This window comes from Psittacula echo (assembly GCF_963264785.1).
Source record: "Psittacula echo genome assembly, chromosome: 22".
NCBI lineage: Eukaryota > Metazoa > Chordata > Aves > Psittaciformes > Psittacidae > Psittacula > Psittacula echo.
The window spans coordinates 849,771-859,878 of NC_137758.1; the positions used below are offsets into that span (position 1 = coordinate 849,771).

At 57.1% G+C, this 10,108-nt stretch overlaps 1 protein-coding gene across 4 annotated transcripts; it reads right to left on the reverse strand.

The window, feature by feature from the left end:
- Positions 1 to 1,577: 1,577 nt before the first annotated feature.
- TNNT2 (troponin T2, cardiac type) lies at positions 1,578 to 9,860 on the reverse strand. Of its 4 annotated transcripts, XM_080633063.1 has the most exons (14): positions 9,739 to 9,859; positions 8,952 to 8,981; positions 8,187 to 8,243; positions 7,655 to 7,687; positions 7,161 to 7,196; positions 6,878 to 6,899; positions 5,914 to 5,974; positions 5,700 to 5,816; positions 5,315 to 5,392; positions 5,080 to 5,190; positions 4,634 to 4,743; positions 4,191 to 4,281; positions 3,154 to 3,194; positions 1,578 to 1,853 (listed from the first exon to the last, which is right to left on the reverse strand). In XM_080633063.1, exons 7-14 carry the CDS (start codon positions 5,965 to 5,967, stop codon positions 1,805 to 1,807), a joined length of 651 nt encoding a protein of 216 aa, XP_080489189.1. In that variant the 5' UTR covers positions 5,968 to 5,974; positions 6,878 to 6,899; positions 7,161 to 7,196; positions 7,655 to 7,687; positions 8,187 to 8,243; positions 8,952 to 8,981; positions 9,739 to 9,859; the 3' UTR covers positions 1,578 to 1,804. The 4 variants fall into 4 exon arrangements, with proteins under 4 accessions (XP_080489189.1, XP_080489191.1, XP_080489190.1 ...); XM_080633065.1 differs by lacking the exon at positions 7,655 to 7,687 and having other exon boundaries at positions 9,739 to 9,860; XM_080633064.1 differs by lacking the exon at positions 8,952 to 8,981 and having other exon boundaries at positions 9,739 to 9,831.
- Positions 9,861 to 10,108: the final 248 nt, after the last annotated feature.

A 10,108-nucleotide genomic window follows, 5' to 3' on the forward strand; every position in this document is an offset into this window, starting at 1 on the left:
GCCCGAGCGGAGCCCCGCGGGGGCGGGGGGGGAGGCCGGTGGCAGGGCTGGGCGCTGACTCAGCTCCGCTGGCACGGCTGTGCCACCGGGGCAGGTTTCGGCCCCGGCGCAGCGGGAGCCGGGCTGGCGGGGCTCCAGCGCGCTGCCGGGACAGGCACCGCTGTGGGAAGCAGGGAGTGTCTCCGTACCCCCACCCTTGGGCGCTGCCGGCCCCGCAGGGACGGGCAGAGCGGCTGCGGGGCCGCGGAGCCGCACCGGGCACCGGCGCTGCCGGGGAGGTGTTGAGGGTGGGAGCCTGGGAAAAGGGGGTGTTCATTGCCGAGCCTTGTGCCCTGAGCGCTCCGCTCTCCCCGGACCTTAGATCCAACCTGAACTGCCCCTGTTCCAGTCTGAACCCATCACCCCTTGTCCTGTCACTCCAGTCCCTAATGAAGAGTCCCTCTCCAGCATCCTTGTAGCCCCCTTCAGACACTGGAAGCTGCTCTGAGGTCTCCACGCAGCTTCTCTTCTCCAGCCCCAATGTGCTCAGCCTGCCTTTGTACAGGAGGTGCTCCAGCCCTTCCTGATCCTCGTGATCCTCCTTCATCCCATTAAGGCATCAAGTTCATCCCTCCCCACCTCGTTTTTGGGGTCTGTTTGCCCTCCACTTGCTGGTTACCAAAGCTGAGGCTTCCCAGAGGCTTGTTCCCCAAAGCCTGATGGCATGTGTTGAAGCAGGCAAAACAAGTCATCATCCAACTTGCAGCACAAGGGAGAAACCTGCTCACACTTCACTGGGTCTGGGATGGAGAGGACAGGCAGCCCCAGCAAGAGGGGAGACCAAATATCTTGCCAAGGGACAAGAAGCCTTTAAAGATCAACCATCCTGTGCACCTATTCCTTCCCATCTGCTCTGGAAACACCCCACAGATGAGGTTTAACAACTGCATGGGACAGCTTGCCCTAGGGAATGGTCATGCAGTCCAGATCCATGCAGCAGGAACTCAGGATTATGCAGCTGATGTGCCACCATGGGCATTGCACATGGGAGCATGCTACAGAGATGCCTACAGCTAGATGAAAGAGATCTGCACACCTGAAAGGACAGGTGAATGGTCTCCCCACACTGATTTTTTATCAAATCTTCCTTGCATGCTGTCAGAAACACGCAGAGGAGACAAACACAGCTGGTCTGGGCCCTTTAGGAAGAGGTGGGAATATGAGTTATAATGGCCTGGAAGCTGGGTTTGTTTAATCCATGCACCAATAGGCTTGGAAGCAGCGCCCCTACCCATGTTGTCCCACAGGGCCAATCCTGACTCAGAGCTGAGCAAGGGGGGTCTGGTACAGCAAAAGCAGGAGCTAAAGGGGCCATAACGAGCATTGCTGCAGGAAAAGCAATCAGACCACCCAGGTCTGTTCCAAACCCTCCCAAGCACTGCAGGTGTGAGGCAAGGGGACGGTGTTCAGGAGGTCCCGAATGGCTGCTGCATCCTCCTGCACCCAGGGAGCTGCGGGTGCTCAGCCGAGCTCTGTCCTGCGCCTGCTTCCTCTGGGCTTAGAGCTTCAGGATGGAGACGAGATCCTGACCCCGTCCCCGTTCTCTTTATTTACAGACACAACACCAGCGGGGGGTGTGGAGGTGGGACACGGCGCCCTGTGAAGCATCTGCCCACCCAGGCAGCGCTGCGCCTGCAGCCAGGCCCAGCAAGCCCTGTGCAGTGGGAGGGCATGCAGTGCTGGCTCCAAGAGGTGGGGAAGGCAGACGGTGGACCGAAAGGCCGCACACCTCCCCACGGCTGAGCCGCCTTCGCGTCCTGAGCATCTATTTCCATCGGCCGCCTACCATGGTCTTCCCACGGGCAGCCTTTGACCTGGGAGGGAAGCAGAAAAGCACATGTAAAATGGCATTAGTGACTGTGAAAGGAGGGACAAGTCATCTCCAGTTGATGCTCACTGGGGGGAAGAAGGTCTTCAGTGGCCCCAGGTAAAACCTTGGAACCTGAGTCATGCATCTATGTGTTTTGGGGTTCTCTGGAAGAAGCTCATGCATTTTGCCAGGTGTCTCTATGGACCCCCAATTCCCTTCCCGTATTTCTCCCTCCCAAGGATCCTTCAGAAAGGAATCAACACGTTGGATCTCTGGTGGCCGAGGGACAAAAGCAGCTGCAGGATCTGTCTCTCAAGAAGCAGAAGCTGTGGTGGTGTTAGTCAGGATCCACCACATCAACCTCCTTAACCAGGATCAGGGGAACAGACACTGCCCACAGGGCACAGATCAGCTGAGAGGAGGAGGAAGAGGAGGAGGAAGCTCAGGTGGACAGGGAAGGGCATTTCTGGTCCGTCATCCTGAGGGTCACCAGGGCAGCTTTGGCTGCCAATCCTTGGCATTGCCTCCTTCCTCAGCCCTACTGCTAGCCCCAGTGTCCATGCAGCACACATGCACTGGGAGACACACAGCACTGAGGAAGTGGCTGTACTCACCCTTTGCTGCAGTAACAGGCCGTGATGGGGCAGGAGAGAAGAGAGATTTGGTGTAAGCAGGAGGGAGATGCTGCTACCTGGCACACGGGGCAGGCTGAGCACCTCTCATGTGAGGTGACAGAGCAGGGATGTGAGAGCAGCATGGTGCTCCCAAGGGTGGGGGTTCAACACCCACCTCTGCCCTAATACAAAGGGTCCCCCTGTCCTGTGCAGGGAACATGAGCACGGGGACAGGCTCTCCTGCACAGCTCCCAGAGCCCATGGGATTTCCCTTCCTACACAAGCTGGAATCTCCAGCACCCTCCCTGAGATGCTGGGCAGAGCCACTGCAGGGATGGGGGCTGCTGGGGGCTGGTAGGACTCCCCAGGACACAAGGTTCCATATGCAGAGGTGGGGTCTCCCCAGGGTCCATCCCCATCCGGGGTGTCTGGGGCAGGGGGAAGCTTGGTGGAGGTGGGAGTCAATGGTTTGGGTCTGTCAATAGCAGCAGAGCAGCATCGATGCTGGGCCAGGCCTGCAGGTCCATCAGCACTGGGTACCAGTGGGACCAAAGGCAGGAGTGGGAGGGACAGGAGATGGCTCTGTGGGGGTACAAGAGGGGCAGGAGGTACACAGGGAGTGAAGTGGAGCCAGGGGAGCCGGGAGCTGGAAAGGCAGGAGGAGGGATGCTCAGCCTGCCCGGGACTTACACTTTCTGGTGGTCACTAACACGGTTTCGGAGGACGTTGATCTGCAAGAGAAACGCAGGCGGGTGCTGAGGCCGGGCAGGATGCCCCGCACCCAGCAGGTTTGGGGGACAGGGTGAGGATGCAGATTCATCACTGCTCTCCCTCCCCTTGCATGGGTGCAGGGCTGTGATGTGAAGCACAGCAGGAAGCCTGTTGGGGTGCAAAGGATGTGCCCCAAGGAGCTGGGTGGTCACAGGGCCACCACACAGCCCCTTGCACCGCCAGCCACATCCTCCAGCATTTCATAGCTGTGTGCTCAGCTTTGCCAAGGTTGGCTTGATCCTGGCTCACAGAACCCCAGCCTGGTTTGTGCTGGAAGGGACCTTAAAGCTCATCCAGCTCCAAGCCCTGCCAGGGGCAGGGACCCCTTCCACTGGAGCAGCTTGCTCCAAGCCCCTGTGTCCAACCTGGCCTTGAACACTGCCAGGGATGGGGCAGCCACAGCTTCTCTGGGCACCCTGGGCCAGCGCCTCAGCACCCTCACAGGGAAGAGCTTCTGCCTTGGATCTAACCTGAACTTTCCCTGTTCCAGTCTGAACCCATCACCCCTTGTCCTTTCACTCCAGTCCCTGATGAAGAGTCCCTCTCCAGCATCCTTGTAGTCCCCTTCAGGCACTGGAAGCTGCTCTGAGGTCTCCACGCAGCTTCTCTTCTCCGGGCTGAACAGCCCCAATGTTCTCAGCCTTTCTTTGTACAGGAGGTGCTCCAGCCCCTGCTCACCCTCGTGGCCTCCTCTGCACTTGCTCCAACAGCTCCATTGAGGTTTTTGTCCTCAACAGGTCCATTGAGGACAAAATCTCCATAAAGGAGGAGGCTGTGGCTTTGCTTTCAGTGCAGAGCCTGTTGGGTGTTTGTCACCCCATGCACGCGGGGAGCACAGTCCTTGCCTGACGCAGGCAGCTTCCCTGTGACAGCAGGGTCAGTCAGACAATCCCCTCCACATGGCCTCAATGGGGAGCAGGAGCAGCAGCCAGGCACATGGGGCTGACTGAGCTCACCTCATACTTCTGCCGCTTGAACTTCTCCTGCAGGTCAAACTTCTCCGCCTCCAGGTCACGGATGCTTTGCCACAGCTCCTTGGCCTTGTCCCTGTGGGAAGGGGTCAGGAAAGGGATGCGACTCACTGCAGGGGACAGGGCAGTGATGCCGCCGTCGTGCAGGCTGTGTGCCCAGATGGGGATGTGTTACCCATGCGGCAACGCCAGTCCCACGCATGGACCAGAGCCATGGGGGAGGTTGGGACAGACGGGGACATGCATGTCCCATGCGTGTGAGCGTGGCTCCCTCTGATGGCTACGGCTGCCAGCAGCAGCCTGGGAGAGCCACACAGCCCCTGTCCCCGCTGGGGTGTCACAGCCCATCACCCTCTTGTCTGGGCTGCAGCCCCAGCCCAGGATCCTGCCCCAGAGCAGAGCTCCTGTCCTGGACAGCCGGTGCTCACCTCAGCTTGTCCTCATTGAGGTGGTCGATGTTCAGGGGCTTCCGCCGTTCGCTGAGGATCTTCTTCTTCTTTTCCCGCTCTGTTTGCTTCTTCCCCCCCTTTTTCTCTGACTGAGGAAACCATCAGCCCGTTGGAGGTAAGGAAATCTGCCCAGCCTTCGCTCTATCCCCATCCCCAGCTCTGCCCCAACACCCTCAGCTTTGGGGACGCAGGAAGCACATGAGGTCCTTAAGGAAATCTTGGCAATAGTGGACAAGACACCTCCCACCCCTGTTCCTGTCCACGAGGTGAGGCTGAACCCCAACCAGCATCTTCAAAGCAGAGCTCTCAGCTCACTTTGGCCCTCTCACTGCTGCTGTGACCCAAGAGCAGCGCTGTGAGGCCAGCCCATGGCTGAGCCCTTCCCAGGAGCACCTGCATTGCAACCAGCCAGGGTAGGCTCACACCTTCTGCATGTAGCCTCCAAAATGCAGCATGTTGGAGAAAGCCTTCTTCTTCCGCGCTTCCTCCTCAGCCTTCTTCCGTGCCTCTTCTTCCTCCTTGCGAGCTCTTTCTTCCTGCCACGGTCAGAAGTGGGTCAGGATAGAGACCTCATGGGCAGCTCATGCTCCCAGGTGCTCCATGGCCAGGCTGGAGCTGCCCATGGAGCATCCCAAGCTCCATCCCTGGGGGCGCACTCACGGCCATGCGGGCTTGTCGCTCCTTCTCCCTCTCGCTGCGGATCCGCTGCTGCTCAGCCCTCTCTGCTCGCCGCTTTTCCTGCAGAAGGAGGGGACATTGGCTTGGATGCTGCACCTCTCTGTCCATAGGGACACATCCCTGACCCCTCTGAGAGCCCCAAGGGAAGAGCTGCTGCTTTCACGTCTCCCAGGAGAGCATGTGGAGTGGTGACCATGGGGAAAGGCACCACAGCATCACAGCAGCCAGGCCAACAGCTTCCCAGGCACTGGGGGACAAAATCTGGCCCAGATCTCAGGCTTTGTCTAGCAGGGACATGGGATGTGTGAGGTCTTTCTGTCAGGGCCATGGGGGAAGGATCACGGCTGGGGGAAGGCTGCATACATACAATCCTGTCCTTGAGGGACATGAGCTCCTCTTCCTCCTTCTTCCTGCTCTCAAAGTGGGCTTCAATGAGAGCCTGCAGTTCATTCAGGTCCTTCTCCATGCGCTTGCGGTGGATGTCCTGCACCAGACAGAAGCAGCAGTGGTGGCTCCCATGAGTGAAGCCCTCCAGGAGCTGCTGGGCACCTCTCAGGGGTGACATCTTGTGCGCTACTTACATCAAAATCCAGTCTCTCGCCATCTGGGATTTTGGGGGGCACCAGGTTTGGCATAAAGACCCTGCAGGAAGGTGAGGACGAGAAGGGTGAGTCTGCAGCCAGTACCTGGGACAGGATGGTGCCTTTCATCCAGGCACTGGCCTACCCAGCCCTCCTCTCTGAGCCTCACAGTCCCCAGGGATGCAGAGTGAGCACGCTTTGAGGACAGGGAGGTGTAATCCTGCTTGCTGGCCATTGCCAGCTGGACAGCTTCAGAGGAAGACCTGCGGCATTCCCGGGAAGCACTCCAAGGCCCCCGCATGGCTGGAATAACTCTGCAAGCTGCAGGCAACTTGGCCATGACCCTTTGCCAGGCACCCTGGGGCTGGCAGGCACCCCGCTGCTCACCCAGCAGAGCACAGAGGAATGGTGGGCTCCGGTGTGATCTGGCACAGGGAGCTGGAAACCACGCTGTCATCCTCTGTGGGCTTGAGGGGGGCAGGGGATGCTCAATAGGGACACATAAAGACAAAGGGATTGTGGCTGAGGACAGAGCTGCCTCCCATAGCGCGGCATTGCAGGGATCCAGCGGGACCTGCAGGCTCCTGGCGATGGTTCCCAGCTCCTGCCTCATGCCATCCATGGCCAGCACACACTGCAGAAGCACGACCCTGGCTGTGCCATGGACCATACCCCAGGCTGGGGTGCACACAGGGTTTTTCCAGCTGCAGGGCCAAAGGGCAGCTGAGCTTCCCCCAAGGAACACTCAAAATGCTTCAAAACCACCAAAAGAGCTCATCCTCAGGATCCCCTTCCTATTCTGTGTCTGTCTGACCGTTTCTCTCCTTTTTCTCTCCTTGTCCCAGTCCCACCCTGCTTTCCTGCTTTCAGGCCTCAATGTCCCATGCCCTCTATGGATCATGGCGCTAAGCCCATCACACAGAGCCTCTGCCCTGGCACAGCTCCTCTTGACATTGACACTTACTTGGGTTTTGGCTTCGATTCACCTTCAGGTCCCCAGGAACAGGAGAGAAAGACAATGTCAGTGTCACAGAGGCAACTTCGACCCAAACCCCACCACACTGAGCAGGGCCACCCTTCTCTCCCATGGATCCTCCTCCAGCAAAGAGGCACACAATGAGCTCTGTGCCAGAACCAGGGGCACACGCTGGTGCTCCTGGCTGAGCAGAAAGGTGTTTGGAGCCTCCTTATGCAGGTGAAGGGACAGAGCCTCCTGCCCCAGAGAGCAACAAGGATGGATACTTCACCTTCCCCAGGCTCCTGCTCTCGGTCCCCCTCTTCACCTGTGGAAAATGTGATGCTTTGGCTGCTGGAGGCCAGCACCAGGGACACAGTGGAGTGGTTCCACCAGGCTGTTCCCCTCTGCTAAACCCAGTCCTGTCCCTCCGGAATGAAAGGGGAGAAAGCAATTCCCTCATGTGCATCCCTAACACACAGACCAGGAGATATTCCTCTCCAAGAGGAACCCAGAGGTGCAAGTAGTGCTACCTTCTCCTTCTGGAGTTTGGGTGAATTCCTTACCTAGGCAGCACAAAGCCATCCCTCCTGCAAGCACCCTGCTTCCACAGCCCTGGCAGAGAATGGGGCCAGGGCATCCCTGCACCATTTACCACAGATTTTCTGTCATCTCCAGCAGCAAATGAATTCAACACCAAAACCCTGTTACAAGGGCCCAGTGTCTTGGGGAACTGGGATCAGGACTGAAATAGCTGAAACTGTCTCTCCTCTGCTCCTGCTTTACCTTCTCCTGGTGCTTTCGTTTCATCTTCTTGTTCTGTTTCGAAAGCAATGGGGAGAATATGAGCACCCATGGGTGAGGACAGCCCCAGCACCCCAACAGAGGGGTCCCTGCACTCCAACTCGGGGAGCACATCTGGGATCTGAGCCTGTCCCACCAGCCACGACAACACAGGGCACACATGAGGTCACTTCGTCTGCTTCAAAGAGGCCTGATGAAGTCAAGTGTCTTTCAATGGTGAAACACATCAAAGCATGACCCCAGCTCTGGGATCCCTATGGGAGCTCCTGGTGGAAAAGGCTGAACTAATTTTTGGCTCTATTTTGGAGAGCTGGACACCAACCAGCAGAAAACACCGTTATCCTTATGCTTGCAGAGCCGTTGCACTCAGTACATCAGGAAAGGCCAGCTCAGGTTTGACATCTCCTCACTGGGAACCACAGATACAGGGGGAGCTGCCCCCTGTGCTATCGACCATGCTGGGACATCCCAGACCCTGCTTGGCACCCCAAAGCCATGCAAAGCCACCACTCACCTTCTGCCTTGGTTTCTTCAGTTTCTTCCTCCGCTTCCTCTACCTGTTCTTCCTGCCCTGTGGAATAACGGACAGCGTGAGTCCGAGAGCCATTGCTCCCCTGGCTCCCTACAGACCCCAGAACAACTGCAGCTTGGAGCCAGATGAGAGAGACCCAGCAGAGATGCAGCCACAGGAGAAAGAAGCAAAGAGCTTCGCTCTAACCCTTCCCAAGGCTCTGTGCTTGTGCACATCAGCGGATCCATGGCCCCTGCCGGTTTGTCCCCCATTCTCTCTCATGCTAATCATGCTCTTATAGCCCAGGCTGGGAGGGGAGTGATTTCTATTGCTCCCCTCTAGCCCCAGCGAAGAACAAGAGTGGCTGGCATCAGGGAACGTGCCTTCGGCACCTTCACAATCTTATTTATGACACTGTGCGAGCAGTTTTCCACTGGAGGGAGCAGTATCCCCACAAGAGTCCTCCATTGGAGTCAGAGCGATGCTGGAGCCCACAGATGTTGAGAAGACTTGTGTTCCCCAGCAAGAGAGAAGGAAAGGAAGAGAAGACAGCAAACCAGGAGTACATTGTTGATGTAAGAGAGGAGCCACAGACACAGGAGCAGATACACAGAGCATAGCAAGGCAGGAAGGGGGGAGTGCAAGAACTGAAAGATAGAAGTGGAAGAATGAAAGAAAATCATTTCCCAACCAGGGAGAGGCAAAAGACACACCGACATATTCATAGCAGCAGTGCAGAGATGCAATAAAGAAAGGTGCAATAGCTACCGTCTTCTTCCTCTATCCATTCTTCCTCTTCTGAGCCAGGGAGGAGGGAAAGGAATAAGTGCAGAGGTTAGTTGGATGCCATGAAGCTGCAGAGTGTATCTATGGTGTGAGACGAGCACTCCAGCACTGCAGGGCTTTCCCCTTTGCATGTCCCTTTGCTTTTAATGCCTGGGATGCTTTGCTGTGCAGCAGCCCGGGCTGCCTGGCAGTGCCCTGAAGCAGCAAGAGGCTCAGTAAAACCCAGCTCCCAAACCCAGCCCAAACACACAGCCCAGATGTGCCCCAGCGTGTTTGTGTGCACCATGGGCTTTGCTGCTTCATCAGGCTGAGCCCTTGGAGCTTTGTGCTTGAGCATCATCATTCAGCTGAGGCTCCAGCTCTCGTTGAGTTACTGGGCTCACACCTCTGCCTGCTCTGAGCCCAGCATTCCCATCCCTGCTTTGAGTCAAGGGATCACTCAGACAAAAGATCCTGATTAAAACTCAGGCTGGTTTTGATCCTGCTGATGTTTCAGGTGGAGAAATCCAGAGCATGGTCTCCTTTGCCATGAGTGACCATCACAAGGGGGTTGTGGAGTCTCCCTCTCTGGAGACATTCCAAACCCACCTGGACACGTTCCTGTGTAACCTGCTCTCAGTGGGCCTGCCTTGGACTGGATGAGCTCCAGAGGTCCCTTCCAACCCTAATGATTTCAATCAAGGAACTTAGCACCACATCCCACCCAAGCAATACACTGACCCAACAGCACTTGTCCCTTGGTTCTTAGAACCACCAGTGAGACACCTACCTTCTTCCACGTACTCCTCTTCAGAGAGCACGCGTGCACACAGGAAAGAGGGAAGGGAAAGAGATGCAGGTTATTGGAGTTGCTTGGCTCATTTCTTTGCCTCAGCCTCAGGGCACCTGCAGATGGTCGCCATCCTCTTACCTTCCTGCTCCCTGCAAAGCACAACACGGATTTGCAGTGTTACAATGGGGCACGTGTGTCCATCAGTCCAAAGTGCTCAACTGACACTTCCGCAGTGGTCAGAGCACAGCACCATTTTGCAGCCTGAGAAGATCAAGTGACCACGGCCTCTCATCCTAGAAATGGACATCTCTCATCCCAGCTTTGCCTCAAAGTCCTTTCCTGACCCTGGGGGAGACGCACAGTCTGT

Coding starts and splice junctions, on each gene's coding strand:
- TNNT2 (XM_080633065.1), bottom strand. CDS start 5,967: ATGCCAAACCTGGTGCCCCCCAAAATCCCAGATGGCGAGAGACTGGAT. Junction 5,817..5,913: donor GCGAGAGACTGGATTTTGAT/GTAAGTAGCGCA, acceptor TGTCTGGTGCAG/GACATCCACCGCAAGCGCAT. Junction 4,744..5,079: donor TTGGAGGCTACATGCAGAAG/GTGTGAGCCTAC, acceptor TGGTTTCCTCAG/TCAGAGAAAAAGGGGGGGAA.